Source organism: Myodes glareolus, chromosome 10, assembly GCF_982192425.1.
Source record: "Myodes glareolus chromosome 10, mMyoGla1.1, whole genome shotgun sequence".
NCBI classification, from domain to species: Eukaryota; Metazoa; Chordata; class Mammalia; order Rodentia; family Cricetidae; genus Myodes; species Myodes glareolus.
Window position 1 is genome coordinate 58,305,609 of NC_142035.1, and position 23,924 is coordinate 58,329,532.

The following is a 23,924-nucleotide window of genomic DNA, read 5'->3' on the forward strand; positions in this document are numbered from 1 at the left end:
AGCTTTTTCTTTTTCTTCTTTTTTTTTTCTTTCTTGAACATTTAACTATATAATTAACTGACTTGTGGAACTTACTATGTAGATCAGGCTAGTCTCAAACTTTCAGGGATCCTTCCTGCTTAGTACTGAGATTATAAAGTGTCAACTTGACTGGTTATTGATGGAGTTTTAAATTCTATGTGCTGTCTTTAACTTGATTCGGTTTTCAGGTGTGTTTTGTTCTAATTGATGATCACTTACAGCTAGAAAGAGTCACTTATACAGCTCTGTCAAAACGAAGCTTTGTAGAGACAGGAAGGAAACAATCCAGTAAAATCACCATTTAAAGGAAGTGTTTTAAAACAGCTGTCCCCTGTATCACACTATAGAAGATAAAGAAGAGTGTACTGTGGCTTGATTACACGGTTTCTGACAAACTGTATATGATGAAGAAATGCATTATGTACTTGGAGCATGATGTTTGGTGTCAGATCTTCTTGGGTTTTCGTTTCACCCCTTGGTTTTCACATTTACTTCTTCAGTGCCTTGCTCTATGTGTAGGGCATAGTAAGCACTTGGGGAATACCTGGTGAATAAAGGAGTTCACTTCTCTGCATCCTTGAGTCCTTATGGAGTGGTATTTTGTGGTTTAAGTGGGAAAGTGTTTGAGTCAACACGGAATATAGCATAATCAGTTGAGTTGTAGCTGTTTATTAACTGTATAAGCAGACGTTCTCTAATTATACATGAAATGTTTGCAGCCCTCTAAGTTGCATGTATGTGCTTTTTCTCTGGGTCTTGCTGTGTAGCTGTTTTTGAACTTGCTATCCTGTCTCCTGAGTGCTGAGATTGTAGATGTATGCCACTATGCCCAACTGTGTGCATGTGTTTTAGTGATAGTTTCTGCACAGATAATTTTCTTCTACCAAAGGTAAAATGAGAGTTAGAACATTGCAAAGCTTTAATCTTTCCTTTAAACCCAAATAAACTAAGTAGGGAAGTTGTAGAATCAGAGAAGAGTGGGTGAATTCGCTGTGTTCATAGTCTTGGTCTCACTTGTCCCAGCCTGGCTTTGGTTATAACCAAGGCTGTCTGAACTCCAGATCCACCTGCCTTGACTGCTTGAGTCCAAGTGTGCACCATTGTGCCCATCTGTATTCAAAGTATGGAGGGTTTTTTGTTGTTTTTTAAAGACTAATTATTTTATTTTATGTCTATTGGTGTTTTTCCTGAATATACGTTGTGTGGTGAATGTGTGCCTATTGCCTGCTAAGGCCAGAAGGTGGAACCAGATCGTCTGGAACTGAAACTGTAGAGAGTTGTAAGCTCCCTTGTAGGTTCTGGAACCTGGGTTCTCTGTAAGAGCAACAAGTGCTATTAACTGTTGAGCCATGTCCATAGCCCCTCAAAGTGTGTGGTTTTCTGATGGAGGAGGGTTATCTGTCTATTGTGTTATTTTCATTGGTCAATAAAGAGACTGCCTTGGGCCCTTGATAGGACAGAAAATTAGGTAGGCGGAGTAAACAGAACAAAATGCTGGGAAGAGGGCTATGAGCCAGACGCCATGGAGCCAGCCACCAGGTCAAACATGCTAAATCTTTTCCGGTAAGCCACCACCTCGTGGTGCTACAGATTATTAGAAATGGGTTAATATCAAGATATGAGAGTTAGTCAGTAACTAACTCTCTAAGAGATAATGGGCCAGGCAGTGCTTAAATGAATATAACTTGTGTGTTATTATTTCTGGGACTAAGCTAGCCGTGCGGGAGCCAGGTGAGGAGAAAAGCAGGCCTGCCCCGCAGCTCCATTTCTACAGTTTTCGGGGGGATAAAAACTACATAGAGATCCTCTACTTGTTTACTTTTTAAATTTTTTTATTTTTTTATTTTTTATATTAGTGTTTGCCCTGAAGGTGTATCTGCGCACCGTGTGCATGCAGTCCCTGAGGATGCCAAAAGATGGCACCAAATCCTTCAGATGGTTGTGAGCTGCCCTGTGGGTGTTGGCTAAAACTTCAGCTCCAAGAAAGAGGCTCTTTTTTTTTTTTAATACCTATCTATAATCAACAAATGTGGGTTTTTTGTTTTTGGTTTTTCATTCCTTTATGTAACAACTCTAGCTGTCCTGGACTCTCTTTGGAGATCAGGTTAGCCTCGAACTTGGAGATCATCCTGCCTCTGCCTCCCAAGTGCTGGGATAAAAGGCGCCACTTTAATCCCAGCACTTGAGTGGCAGAGGCAGGTAAATCTCTGTGAGTTCAAGGCCAGCCTGGTCTACAGAGCGAATTCCAGGACAGACTCCAAAGCTGTGCAGAGAAATTCTGTCTCAGAAAACTGGGCGGGGTGTGAGGGACATGACGCATTACATGCAATACCAACACCAGCCTCAGTAAATGTTTATTAACAACTTATACACTAGACTCTGCCAAACCTTAAATAAGAGTTGTAACCTAGGGACTGAAGAGGTGGCCCAGTCAATAAAGTGCTTCTCGTGCTAGCCCGAGGGCCTGAATCTGGATCCCTAACATACAGAAAGCCAGTGGCAACAGCATCCATTCACAATCCCAGCACAGAGACTGGCCAGCAGCTTAGCTGAACTAGTAAGCTTCAAGTTTATTGAGAGACCTCGTCTCTCAATAAGGTGAAGGGCCTGAAGAGATGGTTAAGAGTACATACTACTCTTGCAGAGGACCTGAGTTTGGCTCCAGGCACCCATGTTGGGCACCTTAACTCCAGCTCTAGGGGATGGATCCTCTAGCCTAGATAGGCACCTGCATTCACTGCATGAACACTCGTAGACACACACACGCTTTAAAAAATGAAAGATGGGGTAGAAAGCAGTCAAGAAAGATGTCAAACATTGACCTTTGACCTCTATAATCTCACACAGATGTGCATGTGTTGTATGCACACCAGCATGAACATGTACATATACTACATATACATAAAGTCGCCAAAGTAGTTTTAAAAGCTAAGTGATTAGAAAGACTTTAAAAAACATTTTATGTGTATGTGAGTCCATGTGTATGCCTGCATGTGCATGTTTGTGCACTCATATACCATTGTGTGCATGTGAAGATATGTTTTCTCCTTTCACCGTGTGGCCTCCGAGGATCAAACTCAGGTCATCGGGCTCAGCAGCCAGTGTCCTAACCTGCAGAGCCATCATCTTGCTGGGTCCTTGGGTTCATCTGTGTAGTCCTGGGTGAACTAGAACTCCCTCTGTAGATTAGATTGGCCTCAGACTTGCTTCCCGAGTGCTGGGAGAGATCCCAGCATGAGCAGCACACCTGACTGCTCTCTCCCCACAAACTCTGTATGTAACCTGCATAATTTGTTCTTAGTCTTTTCCCTTCAAAGGCCGATGCTTCTAATCATTTTGGAAAACCATTTAAAATACCTAAAAATGACTTTTTAAAATGGTAGCCAGCTATGGTGATGTGTGTCTATAATCCTAACACTGGAGATGGAGGTAAAAGAGTAAGGAATTCAAGGTCATTCTCAACTACTAATGAGTTCAGGGCCTGTCTGGGCTGAAACCCTACCCCACAAAATAAAAATAAGCATGAAATATAGCCTAAGAATTATTTATTGTGGAATCTCTATTGATTTTAATTTGAGAGGGGTGATTACAAATTTTTTGGCCCAAAGAGTTTGAATCCAGATTGTTAATTGCATATCTACAGGGGAAGTCCACCCACCCCACCCTGGCGTCCCCTTGGTTAATCTGCTTTTTTGTTGTGTTTTGTTTGGAAGGAAATGGACGAACACATGCGGAGCATGTTGCATCACAGGGAACTTGAGAACCTGAAGGGCAGGTAATAAGAACAGCTTTCTTCCATAAATTTGCTAATGTGGGGCCTAAGTGCTGATGGTGCCTACCTGCTTATTTTGCAATAACCCATCATGATGACTATTGTCTGATAACATTGAGTCATTTATAATTAATGATAGTAGATTTTTGGCATTTAAAAGATAAACCCTGGTTCCTTTGTGCATCTTCTGTGCATGGGTAGAATTCATAGTAACTCAGACAAGTAGATTTAACAAGGTTGAGCTGACATGTACTGGCCTTCTTACTCACAAACTAATTCCTGCATAGTGGCCTTGCAGCTAGTACTTTCTATATTTTTGCTTTAGCCAAATTAATTGTATGCTGTAAACCCCTAGTCTTGCTGAAATAGCTTAGGAAATTCACAACCTGCTAAGTTATGCTGAAGCTTATCAGTGTCTGCAAAACCAAATAAAAGACAGAAAATGTTCTGTTAATGATTTAAAGCTTAAGATGTTTTTAAAAAATCTATGTATGTGTGTTCCTTATCCTTTTTTCTGTGTGTCTTCTTGACTAATGTGGATTAGAAGTACAGAGATTTGATAAAGATAACATTGTAAATCCAGAAATATGAATTATATTCTACTCCATGAATAATAAAGTTTCTGTGACAATGCTATCTCACTGTTTGATATTAGTGTTAACTTTATTGTAAATCCTTTTTTGTTGTTGGTTTGGTTTGGTTTTGGTTTGTTTTTGTTTTCCGAGACAGGGTTTCTCTGTATACCCCCGGTTGTCCTGGGAACTAGCTCTTAGAGACCAGGTTGGTCTCAAACTCACAGAGATCCACCTGCCTCTGCCTCCCGAGTGCTGGGATTAAAGGCATGCACTACCACCACCAGGCCTTTTATTGTAAATCTTACAGGTTTATCTTGTATCTATAAATTAATGTGCTATTATTAGTTAGCTAATGATATGCTAACTACTAATAATTTCTTCTATGCCTGGGTCTTTAATGTGTAATGGTTATGCTTAGTGGCAACAAAAAAAGGCTTCACTTAGACAAATATGATGTGTGTTTCCTTCTACATGGATCTTAGCTGTTAGGTATTTGGTAAGCAGACTACATCTGTAGAGCACAGAGGTCAGACATAGAGTAAGGGACTGGGTGGTGCAGCTGAATCTCCTAGATGGCTGTGCATAGGCAGGAGGGGGGCAGTAGTAATAGAAGGATCAAGTGGAGGGGGGGAGGAAAAACAGGAGTGAGAGAGGGAAAACGGGGACAGCTAGAACTAAGGACCACTTGAGGAGTCACATAGAAACATCCTAAAATATATACTTAGATGAAGACAATCTAAAGTATGTGGTTAGTTAGGAGAAAGTTCTATGAGGTGCTGAGAAGAGGATATGTTCTTTTGTGTTTGTGTGAAATGTTCTGTATATGTCTGTTAGGTCATTTGGTTTATGATGTTATTTAGCTACATTTCTCTGGTTTCCGCCAAAACTGCCCTTTCCATAGGTCCCTAATTTGATTACTGTTGTCCACTATAATTTTCTCCTTCATTATAACCATCATATCCTCCTCCACTACTACCATATTCACCACCTTGGTTTCCATAGCCTGGTCCACCACTACCATAGCCTCCTCTACTGCTGTAACCAGGACCACCACCATAGTTACCACCATCACCTCCAAATCCATTATATCTACCATAACTACCTCTGCTGCCACCACCTCCACTACCAAAGTTTCCACCGTGACCAAAATTACCTCCACCAACCTCCAAAGTTCTGGTCTCAGAATGGAGGGCCATGATCCAAAGGAACCAGAACAGTTGAGGAAACTGTTCATTGGTGGTCTGAGCTTTGAAGCCTCAGATGATAGCTTAAGAGAACGTTGTGAGAAATGGGGCACACTTACAGACTGTATGGTAATGAGAGATCCCCAAACAAAACATTCCAGGGGCTTTGGTTTTGTGATCTACTCTTGTGTTGAAAAGGCGGATGCTGCAGTGTGTGCTCAGCCACACAAAGTTGATGGGTGTGTGGGGGAACCAAAGAGATCGGTTTTTAGAGAGGATTCTGTAAAGCCTGGTGCCCATTTAACGGTGAAGAAAATCTTTGTTGGTGGTATTAAAGAGGACACAGAAGAGTATTTGAGAGACTACTTTGAAAAGTATGGCAAGATTGAAGCCATAGAAGTTATGGAAGCCAGGCAGAGTGGGGAAAAGAGAGGATTTGCTTTTGTAACTAGTGTTGATCATGAAATTGTTGTTCAGAAAACCACACTGCTAATGGGCATGATTGTGAAATGAAAAGGGCCCTTCTAAACAAGAGATGCAATCTGCTGGCTCACAGAGAGGTGGTAGAGGTAGATCTGACTAGATTAGTATTCTTTTATGACCTTGGGTACCATTGTGTTTGGTGCACAGATGTTTAGAATTGCAGTGTCCTCTTCGTGGATTTTCCTTTGAGTATGTAGTGTCTTTCCCTATTTCTTCTGATTAGCCTTGTCGAACAGTAGAATGGCTACACCAATTTGCTTTTGAGTCAATTTGCTTGGAATATCATTTTCCTTTTACCCTGGGATGATAATCTATCTTTGATGTTAAAGTGTGTTTCTTGAATGCAGCAGCAGGATCTTGTTTTTTAATCCAGTCTGTTAGTCTCTTATCTTTTTATTGTTGAATTGAAAACACTGATGTTGATTCCATTATTTTGCTGTTGTAGTGGGAGTTTTCATCCCCTCCCCTTTATCTGCTAGTCTGATAGTATTCCTTGTGTTTTCTTTATGTGGTTAACCTCTTTAGGTTGAAGTATTCTGTCTAGTTCCTTCTGTAGAGCTGGATTTGTAGATAGACACTGCTTAAATTTGGTTTTATAGTTGAATGCCTTTCTTCAGCTATTGTGATTGAAAGTACTTAAGATGGGTGGTGTGTAGAACATGTGTCCAGGCCCCTCTGACTTTTAGAATCTCCATTTAGAAATCAGATGTTATTCTAATAGGTCTGCCTTAATATATGATTTGTTCTTTTTCCCTTGCAGCTTTTAATATTCTTTCTTCATTCTATACCTTCTATATTATGATTATTAAGTGTTGTGGGAATTTCTTTTTAATCTAATCTATTTGGTGTTCTGTATGCTTCTTGTACCTTGACAGACACCATCTCATTTAGGTTGGGGAAATTTTCTTCTGCTATTTTGTGGAATTTATTTGTTTGTTTGTTTTTATTTTTTGAGACAGGGTTTCTCTGTAGCTTTGGAGCCTGTCCTGGAACTAGCTCTTGTAGACCATGCTGGCCTTGAACTCACAGATATCTGCCTGCCTCTGCCTCCGAGTGCTGGGATTAAATGCATGCACCACCACCTCCTGGCTTGGAAAATATTTTTCTCTGAGCTTTTGACCTGGGTTTCTTTCTGCCAAGTTTTTTGGGAGGGAGTTTGCTTGTTTCTTTTGTTTTTTAAGGCAGTTTCTCTGTGTCACAGCTGTTCTGCAACTAGCTTTGTAGACCAGGCTGGCCTCAAACTCACAGAGATCTGCCTGACTCTTCCTTCTGAGTGCTGGGATTAGAGTATGCCACCACCTCCCGGCTCTTCCCTGTATTCTTATTATTTGTAGATTTGGGTTTTTTTTTTCATATTATTCCAGATTTTCTGGAGGCTTTGTGCCTGGATTTCCATCTTTTTCTCAATGCCCGAGATTCTCTAGTCCATCTCTTATATTCTGTTGGTGAAGCTTGCCTCAGAAGTTCCCTCCTGTAATGGTCTGTCTGGTCCCTTTGAGAGACAAGCCCTGCCCACTTCCCTGTCTGCTGAGGCAAGCAGATCTTCCTTCTACTTCCAGCCTTTTCTTTCGGTCTCTCTCCCGAAGAGGCAGCTTCTGACTCTCTCCCTTCTCCTCACTTCTCCCTTTTCCCCCTCCTCTCTCTCTATCTCTCTCTCTGTTTCTCTCTCTGCCTCTCCGCTCTTTTCCCTTCTCCCCTTTCCCTTTCCCCTCCATAACCCACTAAATAAATACCCACGTTCTCTGCATGGTGTGCCTAATAGGTCTTTGTCTCTCACCTGCCCACGCAGCTCCCTGCCTAGCCCTGCTGCCTTTGTGGCCCTCTGTGGTCTCGTGCTGGCTGCCTACTGCTGCCACTTGGAACCTGTGACATTTTATTTTTACCATAACACCTAGACTTTCATTTCTAGTTTTCCCTCAGATTGCATTTTCTTTAAGACTCCCTTTCTTATCTTGAGCTGTTTTCTCCACTTCATTCCACTGTTTGTGTTTTCATTAATGGATTTGTTCATTTCCTCTTTAAGGATCTTGAAAATATTCGTAATAGGTATTTTGAAGTCTTTGTCTTGTGCTTAAGCTGTATCACATTACTCAGGGCCTAATGTGGTAGGGTTTCTGGGCTCTAGTAGAGGGAAACCTTGTCCTGGCTGTTGCTGTGTTTTTATCCTGGTATCTAGGCATCTGGGTTTGGAATGACTGTAACTCTAGGTGCTGATATCTGCACTTGACTTTGTTGGGTGTGTAGAATTCTTTCCTTGTTTCTGTTGCCTTCTCTGGTTCTTAGGAGAGTGCGGTGGCTGGGGGTTGCCTGGTAGGAAATGCCTTAGTTTACCAGGTGTGCTGGCTGGGGTTCCAGGGTAGAACGTGTTTCTGGGTACTGGAAGTTGACACTAAGGAATGTGGATGGGCTAGTGGCAGGGAAGTTGCTCCACAGGAGGAGAGCTGGGTATACCACCAGAGTCTTTGTAGACTCCTGGGAATGAAGGAGAGGCCGCGGAAGAGGAGGGGGGCAGTCTGCTAGGAATTGAGATGGGGCGGTTAGAGTGGGAGGACAGGAGGACTCCAGGGAGTGCGCTAGCCAGTGTTCCTAACAATTGAGCCATCACTCCAGCCCTAGAAAATTACTATTTTTAAAGGTTTATTTTTATTATTTTCAAGTGTTTGTGTACATCTGCATGTGAGTGTGTACGCATGAGTGCACATGTCTGTCGTGGCCAGAGATGTTGAATCTCTCTGAAGTTGGAGTGCCTGACGTGGATATTGGTCCTCTGAAAGTTTAGTAAACTCTCTTAACTGCTGAGCTAGCTCTTCAGCTTCCCCTAAAACTTATTTTTAAAAACAAATTTTATAAGATTCAGATGATATTGAATATAGGATCATAGAAAATAAGTCTAGTGGGCCATGTGTAGTGGCACATGCCTTTAGTCCCAGCACTCAGGAGGTAGATACATAAGGATCTCTGAGTTCGAGGACTCCTTAATCTACATAGGGAGCTCCAGGACAGCCAAGACTACATAGATAAACCTTGTCTCAAAGAGGAAAGAGAGAGAGGGAGGGAGAATATTTACCTTATTTCTCTTTAATAAAATCCCATTCCATCTTGCTGTCTGTCCTACCCAAACTTTATATGCATTCACAGTTTTAGATCTATACACAGGCTTCATTCTGTCTTGAGTGACTGGACCTCATGTGGATTATATGTTGCTTTGTGATTTCTTTTTCTCTTGTAAATGCTATCTTGAGCACCCTAACTCATTTTATTGAGAGGGGAACACAGTCGTACAGGTTTCCACATTTGTTAGGTGCAGCCATGACAGGTGGCTAGCCTATAACATGTAAAAAGCATGCAAAACCCACATAAAGTCTCAAAAACTATGTATTGACTTAGTGCATTATTTTAATGACAGTCATAACTGATTTGTGCCTTAGAGACAAATAGTCATCAACCCTTACTTCTTTTCCCTCTTAGCCTCAATATATGACTTTCTTCTGAATTTCATGCTCAGTTACTGTGCTTCCAGCTGAACTTTACTCTCCAGTGATGATCTTGTAAAGAATTATAAGATACTTTATTAAGTTTTTATATTCAGTTTTGAAGGCAAGCTTGACCATCTTGGTCAGTTTTCCTTGGTTTCTAATTAGGGACAAGGGTAGGTGTGATATAAGTAGTTTCTCCAGATAGAAGCTACCGAAGACTCAAGTCTTTATTTATCAAGCAGCTGTTGTGGTTTAGTTAGAGCAAGCTTAATAAAGAAAGGCTTATGTGTAGAGTATCTTAAGACTGCCTTTTGTACATGAGAGGAAGTTGTGTGGTGACAGGATGAAGCTAATTTGGGCGCTTCAAACACCCCGAGGGAGAACATTGCCTTTGTTAGCTATGACACAAAAACACTGACTACATTTTGTCCATAATTACATGTTTATGCAAAGGTTTTTGTTTTGTTTGTTTTTGTTTTTCAAGACAGGGTTTCTCTATAGCTTTGAAGCCTGTTCTAGAACTCACTCTATAGACCAGGCTGGCCTTGAACTCAGAGATCTGCCTGTCTCTGCTGGGATTAAAGATGTGCACTACCACAGCCTAGTATTATGCAAAGTTTTTAAGCTTTAATGAAGAATTCAAAAGAGGGATATTGATGGCTTGAATATAAGAAAAATTTCTCAACTGGAGAGATGGCTTAGTGGTTAAGAGTACTTGACTGCTCTTCCAGAGGTCCAGAGTTTAATTCCCGGCAACCACATGGTGGCTCACAACCATCTGTATTGGGATCAGACTTGTTCTTCTGGTGTATACACTAAGTACATGAATAAATAAATCTTAAAAGAAAGGAAATAAATTTTTTTGCATTTTATAAAGTTGTATCAGCAATTTTGAAAAAAATTAAGGAACTGGAAAGATGACTTAGCAGTTAAAAGCACTGACTATTCTACCAGAGTACTTAGGTTTAATTCCCTGCACCCACATGGCAGCTCACAGCTGTCTGTAATTCCAAGATCTGCCACCCTCACATACATGCATACACACACACAGACATACATGCAAGTAAAACACCAATGCATTAAATAAATTAAATTAGTTTTAAAAAAAGAAAAAATTAAGAGACAGTACAAAAGTCTCCATCAGAATGAGGCCACTGGTGTGGCAGCATTCAGTTAGTATTTATACATCGATAGAATCATAAATGGCCTTGAAGGCAAGATGATTTTCTAACTAAAAATGAAGTTGGTTTGGATTTCGGTTACAGTGTATGTATGGCATTTGTCTTACATCTGCCAGATTCTTCTGGTGCTACCCATTGTGAACAGATTCCTGTTTATATTTTAAACTTTCTGTGTTGTCATGAGATACTTGCTTGCTATTACAAGTTAATATTGCCTAGAGTGAGTATCAGTCAATCTTAGTTGTCTCAGAGAACTTCATTCTTGATGAGGTGAGAAAGTTTGTTTGTTTGTTTGTTTGTTTTGACAGGGTCTCGCTATGTAGCCCTGCCAGGCTGGTCCTAAACTCACAGAGATTCACTTGCTCCTGCTTCCAAAGTACTAAAGATTTAAAGGTGTGTGCCACCACACCTGGTATTGTTTACTCTTTAAGTATACAGATGCGGTTATTAAACTGTTAGCATTTGTGCTACAAAGTACAAAAAAGTGTAAATTTTCTACTTTTTTAGATTTTCAGAGATTCTTCCAATATAAGCAACAATACTGGGGCTGGAGATATGGCTCAGTATCTAAGAGCATTTGACTGTTCCTGCAGAGGACCTAAGTTCAGTTCCCAGCAACCACATGATGGCTCACATTGTCTGTGACTCCTGTTCAGGGGACTCAACACCCTCACACAGACATACATGCAGGCAAAACACCAATGCACGCACATACATACATACATACATACATACATACATACATACATACATACATACTAAAAGAGGGGACAGTATTGGAGGATGGAAATTTCTTTTTCCTTTTTCTTCTCCTTCCATCCTTCCGTTCTTTTTTCCCTTTTGGAGACAGGGTCTTCCTGTGTAGCCCTGGCTGGTGTACAACTGCCTGAAGACTAGGCTGGCTTTGAACTCACAGAGGTCTGTTTCTCAGTGCCTCACTGACACTGCTTCTGCTTCTTACTGCTTCTTACTTCAAACCTGGTGCCTTGAGCCTGCACTAGCTGTGTGCACGTCCTGCCATTGTGATATATTTCCAGCCCAACAGTATTGTTTTTCTCTCCGAAGATTTATTTTTTTGTGTGTATATGTATATTTATGTAAATATATGTAATATAGGAACAGGTACCCACAGAGGCCAGAAAAGGGTGTCAGACCCCGTGGAACTCATGAGTCCTTTGGAAAGGCAGAAAGTGTTCTCATCTTTCCAGCCCCTGTATTGCTTTTTAAAATATACTAGGCATTGTTTGAGGTTTTATAGTTTGTAACTCTGAGTAACTTAGCCTTGTGCTTGGTATTTAGTAATTGCTTGATACGGTGTGTGTTTTGCTTTGCTTTGCTTTAAATGGACATTCAGGTGATCTGTAACAGGAACTGTCTTCTAGTAAATGAAGTGCTCAGTTTCATGATCTCTGTTAATTCGTATCATTTCTGCTTATTTTGATAAATTATTTTTTATAAAAAGGATGGGTATGTGACTGTGTTTCATGGCATATGTCTCTGGTGATTTATGTACAGAGATAGATGTAGACATACAGATTGGGGTCAGAAACACATATTTCATCACTGCTATAAGCCCATGATGCAAGATCCTGGATTAAGTTTGGATTATTGGACAGCCACAGTTTGTATGATTCTCATAAGTGCTTGCGTAGACAGGGGACATAATCTAAGGATTGCAGGAAGCTTAAAAGCAGTTACATTATTGATTTGCTACAGGTCTAAGAGGATTTAAGATTTTGCTTGTTAAGACTGACCAAATATGAGATTTGCCATTGTGTCAAGTAAAAGAAAAACAGAAGCAATCCAGTCACCCAGTTTAGATAAAAGCCAGTTTTGCTTGTATCGGGACTGCAACATTTTCTGAAACTTGAGAGAAAACATTTGCCTAACACAGCTGTTAACTTCCTACAACTGACATGTTTTCCATTCCCTTTAAAGTAAGCCCTGCTGAAGCAGAATGTGTCACATGTATCATCCAGACTAGAACATTTGCTGGGACTGCCGCTGTCATTTGCTGGGGTCCGGAATCTTCACATTCCAGGCAGAATGCCAGCTGTTCCAATTTAGTTACCCCGTTGGCATTGGCTGTTCCCCTCCTCTTTGCTCCACCCTCAGCCTTCACTGGAAGAATGCCTGAGAGCTGGAGATTAAATGGAAGTGCTGTCACCAGACTTTCTGGGTGCAGCTGGCACCATGGCTGTCCCCAGGGCAGCTCATGTTTGCTCTGAGCCCCTGCCCTGCCTCCCCTTTCACCATGTTTCCTCTGGCAAGATTTTAAGTACAGCAATTCAAGAAGATTTCTCCTAAATCTCATTGATCTGAAGTGTGTTGCCTCTTGATTGCTGGAAAAGAATCTAAAATTTATTTCGAAGTAATCTTTAAACAAGTTTATTAAAAGTGATGAAAGGCTCATTGACATTTACTAGCACTGATTTTTCGCTGTGCCCAATTGTGCAGTGTCTTTCAGAGGAAACTAGCGATCTGGTGAATGTGCCATGCCAGTGGGGAGAATTGAATGTCCCTCATCTCCCTCTTTCCCTAGGGACATTAGTCATGAGTGCCGAGTGTGCGGGGTCACAGAAGTGGGTCTCTCTGCATATGCAAAGCACATTTCTGGCCAGTTGCACAAAGATAATGTTGATGCCCAGGAAAGAGAAGATGATGGAAAGGAAGAGGAAGAGGAAGAAGAAGATTATTTTGACAAGGAACTTGTTCAGTTAATAAAGGAAAGAAAAGAACAAAGTCGGTAAGTCATTTTGTTTGTTTGGGTTTTTTGTTTTGTTTTGTTTTTTTGAGATAGGATCTCATGTAGACAGTTTTTCTATTCTGGGGAGGAACTTCTAGGACTTTGTGTAGCTAAGAAAATTCCCCACTAACTGTGTTACCTTCCCAGGCTCATGATTTGAAATTTGAAAGTAAGCTTTTAAGAGGCCAAAACTTAATCTTACCTTAAATACAAAGTTTTGTTTGAGTTTGCTGTTTGGAGACTGAAGGACTATGAACTGCTACAGTATCTGTCCTTAAACTCAGTTTTGTCCTTAGCTGATTAATAGAGCTACAAACCTGAAAACTGTCATCTGAGTCGCTATGCGTGGAGCTATTTTATTAGAATCCAGTTTTCTGCTGGAAAGCTGTGGCGTGTAAGATAAGCATTGTTGAATTGACATTTCATCTATTATTCATTTGTATTATTTTTCTTTAAATATTTTTATGGCCTAAATAATATCTCTTAGGGGAAGGATTACCTGTTGTATTTTAGCACAGTGCTTCTGCCAGATTTGAATTTTACCTTTGAAATTTTAATGATTACACAGTGCCCAGTTCACTCTGGGTGTTTCTATAAATATTAGTATCATAAATTTGAGCACTATAAGTTCCCTAATTGTACTTCCCAAATTTATACCTTTGTTTATATATTTGTGTGTTAGGCATTTATAGTCTTACTGATTTTGTGGCCTTAAATTTTGTGTGTTTGTTTTTAAATGAGCAAGACAGTCAGGTAACCATGGCTAGTCTCCAGCTTGTTCGTAGCCAAAGATGATTCTGAACTTCTACCCACTTAGGTGCTATAATTACAGGCATGTGCTACCACACTGGACTTTGCCCTAAGGAACTCACTTAATGAGGCAGAGAACAATTAAAGTCTTAACATTTGATGAGAAAATTTCAAGCAAATTTTTAAAATATTTTTCTTGAATATTAAACCAACTCACCTTTTTATGTTAGAGATTTAAATATAGGTAGAAAATATGTAGCTTTATACTATATATTAATATTTTTTTAAAACGTCCTTGAAGATTTTCTTTGTCTTAAAATGCCCACAGCAGCCTTGAATTCTTAGTTCTTTTGATGCCATTCTTATAGCTACAGTACAACTGTAGTCTGGGCTTCCATTTTAGGAAGGGTAGAGCATTAATTCTTTTGGGGGAAGTGGGTTTGGTTTTTTTGAGACAATAGCCCTGGCTGTCCTGGAACTCAGTCTGGAGACCAGGCTAGCCTTGAACTCACAGGGTTTCTTTCACCTGCCTCTGCCTCCCAAGTGCTGAGATTAAAGATGTGCACCACCACTGCTGGGCTATAGGCTAACAGTTAACAACAAAACTATTATTAAAGCTTTGCTATTTAAATGATTAAACATCAGAGGCTAAGATTAGAAACTGATATCACAGCTACTGTTCTTTGAGTCTTGTATGCCCCTGCGGTGACATAGTTCTGTAAGATCACGCACTGCTTTTCTGTGTTGATTGACTGGAGCAGGGTCTCTTTGTGTAATCCAACTCACCTTCTTCGCCCTGACCTAAGTGCTAAGATTATAGGCTAGTATTGCCTTGCCAGCCTAGGTGAATTTCTTAACTTTATCTTGTTAAAAAAGGAGCTGATTTGTATCCAGCATACTACAGGCATTAAAGACCAGTCAAGATAGCCAGGCCATGGTGGTGCATGCTTTTTATTGCAGTGCTTGGGGCAGAGGCAGGCACATCTCTGAGTTCCAGGACAGCCAGGGCTACATAGAGAAACCCTTTCTCAAAAAAACGAAAGAGCTGTGAAGATGGTTCTATGGGGAGAGGAACTTGCAGTCGAGTCTGACAACCTGTATTCAATCCCCAAAACCCCCATGAAGGAAGGAAAGAACTGTCTCCCATATATTGTTCTCTGATCTACACACATGCTCAGTGCCGTGCCCCCACACACAATCAATGTTTTGGGTTTTTTGTTTTGTTTTGTTTTGTTTTGTTTTGTTTTTTTAAAGCCAGTTAAGGTCAGTTTTTAAAATGTAAGAATGTTTTTTGTTCATTGAAGCAGGCTCTTACTATGTAGCCTTAGTAGCCTGGAGTTACTACATAGACCAGGCTTACCTCAAACTCTCAGAGATCCATCTACTTCTGCATCCCAGTGCTTTGTTTAGAGGTGTGTATCACCATGCCCAGTCTAAGATTTTACTATTTTATGTGTTATAGGTGTATGTGTATGTAGGCACCTCTTGTGTGGCTGGTGCCCATGGAGGCCAGAAGAGAGTGTCAGATCCCCTGGCACTGGAGTTACAGATGTTGTTAGTGAACTGCCTTGCGGGTGCTGGGGATTGAACCCGAAAGAGCCAATTCTCTTAACTGCTGAGTCATCTCTCCAGCCCTCTGTCAAGTTTAGAGAAAGAAACTCACTACAAAAACTGTTGTGACATTTTTATTAGATCAAGGCCTAAGTGGTTAGTATAAAACCTCTTAGGTTCAAAGTCAGGATTCAGGGTTTGGTCTACCTTCTGTGTTTGTATGACTCAGCCTCTCTAAGTATGAGCCTCTCCATTTAAAAAGTAGTAAATATATGCCTCTGGATTATCAGAGTTCATTGAGGAAATCCAGATAAATACTTAGTGTTAATGAATTAATCTACATGAAGTACTTAGCAGAAACAAAGTGATTTTAGCTCACTTTATTCCCTGGTGTTTTGAGCACCTGCAGTGTGCTGGGATGTTAGACGCACCATGAGCAGTCTGTTGGTTTTACTCACTGCTGTGATGTTAAACGCCCTCCTTTTTTGTGGACTCCTTATCTAACATGAACAGCTCGATCAGCTGCAGGCTCCGTAAAGTGCCTCTAGCTCCTAAGTTCTTTGTAGCTCCTGTGGGAACTCTTATTTGACATGTGCTGTTTACTCCTGTTTGTGACCTAATTCACTGTTTCAGCTTGATTCTAAGCCTATTCCAAACAGAAAAACTGTTCTTATTTGGAAAAGAGCTGTACAATGTAAAAATGCTAAGATAATAGGAACAAAATTTTAGAACATTAACTACCCGCCACAGAAAACCCAGTAGAAGCCAGAGAGGGAGGACAGTATAAATGTATCCAATTTTTAATATTTCTAGGATGAAGGGAAGATAGTTTGTTAGTTACAGGTGTAAAAGCAACCACCAGAGTAAAAGTAGGCCCATTCTGTAACTGAAGAAGAGAGGAGGGGGAAAGTTTGGGGTGGGTTATGCCTTTTAAAAAAAGAATGTATAAGAATTTCATTAAATCTATAATGACAAACTGTTTTTCTTTCAGACAAGATGAGCCTTCCAGTAACAGCCAAGAAAGAAACTCAGATGACAGGCAACCCCAGTGGAGACGAGAAGACCGAGCCCCTTACCAAGACAGAGAGAGCTATGGCCAGCCAGCGAGGCATCACCGTGGACCTCCGCAGCGGGACCGGAAATGGGAAAAGGATGGCTTTAATAACACCAGGAAAGGCGGCTTTCCACATTTGAGGAATAGCGGTGGGCCAAGAGGAGGGTCTGGGTGGCATAAAGGTGCTGCAAAGAGCTCGTCAGCCTGGTTTCATAATCACAGCAACTCTGGAGGAGGTTGGCATTCAAACAATGGGATGGTGGATTGGAATTATAACGGTACAGGAAGGAATTCCAGTTGGCATTCTGAAGGCACAGGTGGCTTTTCCAGCTGGCACATGAACAACAGTAACGGAAACTGGAAATCCAGTGTGCGTGGTACAAATAGTTGGAATTACAATGGCCCTGGAGACAAATTTCAACAAGGCAGAAACAGAAATTCTAACTATCAAATGGGTGACATGACCAAGATGTGGAACAAAAAATCTAATAAGCCAAGTAAGTACAATCAAGAGAGACATAAATGGCAGAGGCAGGACGGCGACAAAGCTGGCAAATACAAGAGTCCTGCCGAGGGGTTTGCCAGTGACAAGCTTCCTTCGGAAGGCTTACTCGAGTTCAGTTTTGAGCAGCGGGAAAGTCAGACCACTAAACAGACAGACACAGCAGCCTCAAAAATTAATGGGAAGAATGGCAACACAGCAAGGGGAAAGTTCCGCCGCTGGGCACCTTATCCTTCCCATAAGACCTCAGATTTACAGTCGGCCCTGAGAGAAGCCATTGGCAACAAGTTAGAGGTGGTAGATAAACCTCTCTTTAATTATAGCTTAATAACTGCAGGAATGCAAGAACCCGTTGATAAAACAAGTAATCCCCTGATGCTGAAAACACAAAAGGAAGCGTGTCCTGGATCTCCCAGTCACAAAGCCGATTCTGATGGCACTGCTTTCTCTGAGGCGGCGAGAGCTTGCCCTATTACTGAACAGTCTGAACCACATTGGAAGTCAAATAAGATTCCCTTGTTGAACTCTCCTCTCCTTTCACTTCCAGCTCCTAAACCAGGCCCTCATAAGCATAGTTTAAAGAACCTCACAAAAAACAATGAAACAAAATCTTTTTCTCCTGGAGATTGTTCATATCTCTTGAACAAATCCACTGTAGAAGGTAGCCATGGTTCTTCCTACTCATCCAAGTCACCTGACTTATGCCCTCGTGTTTTAAAGGGGAGTAAAACTGGGTCAGGCTCTGAAAAGGAACCTGACCAGAAGTTAAATAACACATCACAGAAAGCTCAAGAGGCACTCCAGTGTTCCAAAACACCGCGAAAGCCACTCCTTAGCACATCCAAAAGGCCTGAGAACTATGTACAAGAAAGTAGGAGTGTAGAAGAGTCAGCAGAAGATTCTGTAAACGTTGAGTGTCTGGCGCACTCTGCTGAAATTGATGGTGCGACATCTGATCCAGAGCAACACAGCATAAAAAGTGGAGCAGTGGATCTGGCAGCTACAGAGGCCGCATCCTGTAGCCCTCACACTACGGGTGAGGAGCAAGGGAGCCAGGTCCTGGGCACATCTGGGAACCCTTCCACCTCCCCACACGATCCCACAGTTCACCAGAAAGAGGCCGAGTTAGAGGTGGTGGCAGCAGCCGGTTCACACTCCAGCTTACTGCTAGACGTGAGGACCTCTCTAGAAGATGCACAGGATAACAACCTTGTTAAATCTGATGGACTTTTTGAAACAGAGAGCTTTGAGGGCCCTAGCTTGGATGCAGAGCTTCAAAAAAGTGATATCAATAACCAGCCCCCTGGCACACTCATGCCAGAACTAAGTAAACTTGGTTTTCCTGCCTCACTCCAGAGAGATCTAACCCGACACATTAGTTTGAAGAGCAAAACTGGAACACATCTTCCAGAGCCAAACCTCAATAGTGCTCGACGGATTCGGAATATTAGCAGCCACCGAAAGAATGAAGCAGAGAAGGAGTCTGGGCTTAAGCCAACCCTACGACAGATTCTAAATGCCTCAAGGAGAAATGTCAACTGGGAGCAGGTCATTCAACAAGTAACCAAGAAAAAGCAAGAGCTGGGCAAAGGTTTACCAAGGTGTGTGCCTCCTTCAATATCTGTCCTTGCTTTCTTTTGAAGGGTACCACCCTTTGACCTTGATTAAAAGAGAGTTTCTGCTCTACTTAATTAAATGTATGTCAAAAATATCAATTGTAGATGTCTGCTTTAATTCAGTATCAAACCATGACTGCCCCTATCTTACATGTGACAGTCTTTCCTGACAGTGCAGTAAAGATGGGGCACACCTGAGAAACTCACTGTGGACCTAGGAAAACGCCATCAGAAATCTGTCACTTTGGTTTAAATGGACTAGAGCGTGATATCTCCCTCTGAACCTTAATGTTTAGAACCAATGGTAAAATTTTCCCTGTAACTGCTTTTGCTGCCTGTCAACTCAGCTCATGGCTACCTCGCTCCGTGTCCTCTGGAGATTGCAGTGAGGATCAGAGTGCTTTCTCCTAAGCTCTCATCACATTTTGAGGTGCTGTTCTGAATGGTCAAGGAATGTTCAACATACATTTTCTTACTTGAAAAACCATAATTTTGCGGCAATATAAGTGTGACCCTCCAGGCTCAGGGTCTTTACTGTTCTTGTTGATTTCTTTATTTTTCTTTCTTAGGCCTTTGAATAGTGCATGGTGTGGTAAAGTATAGAGAGGCATACTTAGTGGTTGTGAATGCTTGGTAAACTGGTTTCTTTGTTTTTAAAATGTTTATCATGAAAAAAGAGCTCTATTTGAGGGGAGAGGGGCAACCCAGTTGTTACTAACTTGTGTGCACTCTGTAACTGTGTACCATTCCGTTTTAGTGCCTGTGACATTGCAGTGTGTGTTTCCTCTCTGAATCCCTTGCAGGAACTGACCTCTGTAACCTTTGTGTGATGGAACCTACCACATTAAATGGTGCTCCTGTACTCCTCCCCCAGCCACATCTGATTTGTTCCTTTTTTTTTTTTTTTTTTTTTTTTTTCCTTTTTAAAGGTTTGGCATAGAAATGGTACCTTTGGTTCAAAATGAACAGGAAGTCTTGGACTTAGATGAGGGGGAGCCTGATCTGCCCATACTTGAAGGATTCCAGTGGGAAGGTGTTTCCATTTCTGCATCCTCCGGCTTGGCAAGAAAACGAAGCCTTTCTGAAAGCAGCGTGATCGTGGACAGGGCTCCTGGATATAGCTTCTTTAGTGAGGAAGGTATCGGCAAAGAAAATGAACCCCAGCGGATTGCTTCACCTAGTAACACATTGAGTGCTGCACCGAGTCAAAGGGCAACCCTGTATCTTGATCAGGAAGTAGCACCTCTGACTCCCTCTGTCAGAGCAGGTGAAAGGGTTGGAAACATTCCTACCCAAAGGCGACATAGTGCACAGCTACCATCTGATCCCATAATGCCTTTCGTGCATTCGGCCAGAGAGCTGCACAGCCAGGAGAGGTCTACACCATCGTTGGAGCACCATGCCCAGGAGAGCGGTGGAGAGGGAAACTCACTGTCATCAAATGCATCTTCAGTTCATGCGATCTCCAGCCTAGCAGATGCAGCCACTGACAGTAGCTGTACCTCTGGGGCTGAGCAAAACGATGGGCACAGTGTTAGAAAGAAGCGAAGAGCCAATGGGGTGAGTATGAGTCCCTGTACTTTTGTGAAGTGTCTTGTGTGAAGACCTTGAGTATTGATAAGAAAGGCTCAACTGATTTTTATTGGGTTATCTGGGTGTAGTTTTCCTTTGCTCTGAAGTAGAATATTAGACTCTTAATATTCATCCTTCTGGCTCCTCTCACCTGAGTAGCTCCACTAAGCTAGATGTCATGTGATACAAATGTGATAAAAAATGTGAACAGTACCAGGAAAATCTGACGTCATCTCTAAAGCAGTGGTTCACCTACCTAAGGAGAGGTAGGCGTAACTCACTCTGCTTTCATAGATGCATGTGCGAATATGGGACTCATGGTTAAACTGGAAGGCTTACTGCTGAAGAGATTGGATAGTGGTAGAGTGTGTATACATAGACATTGTGTAATGTCTGCTGAGTCTTTGTAATTGTCTTTTGTCAATAGAACCCCACCTGATCATGTAAGACACTTTGCCTTCATTTAACCAACTTGTACTCTGGCTCCCTGATGGTGGTGGTGGTGATATCCCTGTTCCAAGGTCCCTCTCTGGAAAAACAAAACAGCACAAAACAAAAAGCTACTGGTGGTCATACTGTCTAATCTGGCACCACCCCCCTTTGGAACTGAAGTAATTAACAGATTTAGACCTATTCAAGCCCTGAGTCTACTTCTCTAAGCCAGAGAAGATACTGTTAGTGATTTTAAATATTCTTAAAGCTTGAGATGTACCGTTTTGAAAAGCCATTATCTTGAGGCTTGCCTATTAGGTGGTTTAGCTTCTTGTTGGAAGCTATGGAAATTTAGAGCGGAATCTATGCCGTGACGAAATCAATTAAAATGTCCTTGGCTCTGCCTGTCTGTCATTTTACCTACATGGAAGGCTGAGCACATGGGCTGTACTAATCTGTACCAGAAAGCACTTGACCTTGGGCTTTGTATTAGAAACCTTAAGTCAACTAATGGTTGAGTTGTGCATAAGGCCTATGTTGTTCTCTCAGAGATGATAGCAGTAGCAAAAGGTAGCATATGACTATCTTAAAACTCATTCTTTTTGTCCCTCTCTTGCAGAATTTCCTTTATTTATATATTCAATATTCAATTTTCTTCCTCTTCAGGATGGATCTTCCCCTGAACTACCAAGTCTTGAGAGAAAAAATAAAAGAAGGAAAATTAAAGGAAAGAAAGGTATGGCTATAGAATTCTATAACAGAACATGATTGTTTTAATTACTTTGTTTTTGTTTGGTTGGAGTCTTTTTGTTTTTTTTAGGCTGGGTTTCTCTGTGTTAACAACTCTGGCTGTCCTGCAACTCACAGAGATCCACTTGCCTCTGCCTAGTGCTGGGGTTAAAGGTGTGTGCCACCACTGCCTGGCCTATTATTTTTATTTTTGCAATGCTAGGGGTTGAACCCAGGGCTTCATGCCTGCTAGGCAGGTGCTCTACCTGTATCTCTGACCACAAGAAGTTGCTGATAGCACTTTAGCTTTTTTATAATTTGACACGACGGTTTCCAGTCATCAGACACTGAACATCTGCTTCATAGTACTTATTGTTTGTTTTGAGGTGGTATTGCTATATAGTCAAGACTGGCCTTTGAGATAGGTATTGTTATGTAGTCAAGACTGGCTTTAGACTTACAGAGATCCTCTTGTCTCAGCCTTCCATGTGCTAGAATTACAAGCTTAGAGCCTCATACCACAAGGCTTGCTGGGTGTGGGTGGGTGTGGGTGGGTGTGGGTGTGTATTTATTGAGAAAGGAACTGAATTGTGACTCAGTGGTAAAGTACTTACTTGCCTAGAAGGTGAGGCCCCTGGTTCAATCCTCAGCACTGGGTTTCACCTGTCTGTAGATCCAGGATGGCCTGGGCTACAATCCTGCTTTAGCCTCTGGAAAGCTAGATTGCAAACTTGTGCCACCATACCTGACTCTGCATGGTTTTTCTTACGTTGTGGTATTGTTTAAAAGCAGAGAAAAGAGCATGGTAGTGGTGGCACACGCCTTTAATCCTAGCACTTGGGAGGCAAAGGCAGGCAGATCTCTGTGAGTTCAAGGCAAGCCTGGTCTATAAGAGCTAGTTCCAGGACAGGCTCCCTGTCTCGAAAAACCAAAAGAAAAAGAAAGTGAAGAAAAGTATGATTTTTTGCAACATTAGTTGCTGCTGAAGAAATGCATGATGCCATATAGACCTGAAAACTAAGTTATATCCTAAGTATATATGTATAGGCAGGAAATTTCACTGAAATTTTCCAATTAGAATGAGAAGGAACAGGTAATTTAATTAAAATGGTGTCCCTCTCACTTGTTTTTCTGTTGTCCTGTGGCTCAGACTAGCCTTGAACTCAGGGTAGCTCTACCTCCAAGTCCCAAGTGCTGGGATTGCAGCTGGGAGCCAGCCAGCTCACCTGGTCTTCACCTTTATATTTTTGAGGTCATGTGTTTGTTTTTCTGGTGTGAATTAAGGAGTTTGTAGCAGAAAGAACGGGCTCTGATTTGGGTCCGTTTAGGTTTCTATTCAACATCCTCGTTGGGAAAGCTTTAGTAAAGAGAACTGTGACCCAGTCACGGATCAAAAAGTGCTCCTCAGCACACTGGGGAGGTAGAGGCAGAAGGGTCAGTAAGTAGCTCAAGGTTATCAAATGCCCAGAAAGTTCAAGGCCAGACTCTGCTATGTAATGAGACCCCAACAATAGCAACAACAAAAACAATAAATAGACCAATTGTGGTGATTGATGTCCTTAATCCCAGCTCTCCACAGAGACAGAGGCAAGTGGGTCTGAAAGTTCCCAGGTCAGCTGGAACCATATAGTCCCTGTCTCAAAAAACAAGCAAGAGTCTGGCTAAAGGGAACCTGTTTGAATCTGAGAAACAGATGAGAACATGATTTCAAAGGCACGTTCTGTAGTCTGAGGCTCAGTCTTGCCCAAAGCCCTTAAGTGAGGAGCTCAGCAGACAGCAGAAGAAAGGGAAACACGACCAGAGCCTTCCGTTCTAGACTGAGATCTCAAACACAGTAAGCGGGGGTGGGAAACCGAAAGACTCCACTGGTTCTTGTTTTATAAGATCCATGAGTCTTGTTTACCTGTCGGGAAATGATGTGTCCCTGCTACCTTTGAAGGAACTATTATTAAACCGGCCCTTTTGTTTTGTTTTGACAGAACGTTCTCAGGTTGACCAGCTACTGAATATCTCCTTAAGAGAGGAAGAACTGAGCAAGTCGCTGCAGTGCATGGACAACAGCCTCCTGCAGGCGCGGGCTGCTCTGCAGACAGCTTACGTCGAAGTTCAGAGGCTGCTCGTGCTCAAGCAGCAGGTAACAGGGGAGGATCCTAGGAACGCTGGCAAGCTTGGTGTTGGAGTCGAGAATGCTTAGCAAAGTATTTTACTTTCAGATAACTATGGAGATGAGCTCACTGAGGACTCACAGAATACAGATTCTACAAGGATTACAAGGTATTG

The 23,924-nt window shown here is 41.8% G+C and overlaps 1 protein-coding gene and 1 pseudogene across 3 annotated transcripts in view; both read left to right on the forward strand.

Moving 5' to 3' along the window:
- The window catches only part of Znf106 (zinc finger protein 106), a 56,624-nt gene that overhangs the window by 11,527 nt on the left and 21,173 nt on the right, over nucleotides 1–23,924 (forward strand). For 2 of the 3 annotated variants that reach the window (XM_048459874.3, XM_048459875.3), the window contains 7 exons: nucleotides 3,735–3,796; nucleotides 13,235–13,438; nucleotides 16,731–18,896; nucleotides 19,841–20,471; nucleotides 21,582–21,651; nucleotides 23,624–23,778; nucleotides 23,858–23,918. In XM_048459874.3, the coding sequence (XP_048315831.3) occupies nucleotides 3,735–3,796; nucleotides 13,235–13,438; nucleotides 16,731–18,896; nucleotides 19,841–20,471; nucleotides 21,582–21,651; nucleotides 23,624–23,778; nucleotides 23,858–23,918 (3,349 nt within the window). The remainder of the gene's footprint in view (nucleotides 1–3,734; nucleotides 3,797–13,234; nucleotides 13,439–16,730; nucleotides 18,897–19,840; nucleotides 20,472–21,581; nucleotides 21,652–23,623; nucleotides 23,779–23,857; nucleotides 23,919–23,924) is intronic. The other variant, XM_048459876.3, reaches the window with a different exon arrangement.
- On the forward strand, nucleotides 5,425–6,135 carry LOC148120656 (heterogeneous nuclear ribonucleoprotein A3 pseudogene; annotated as a pseudogene).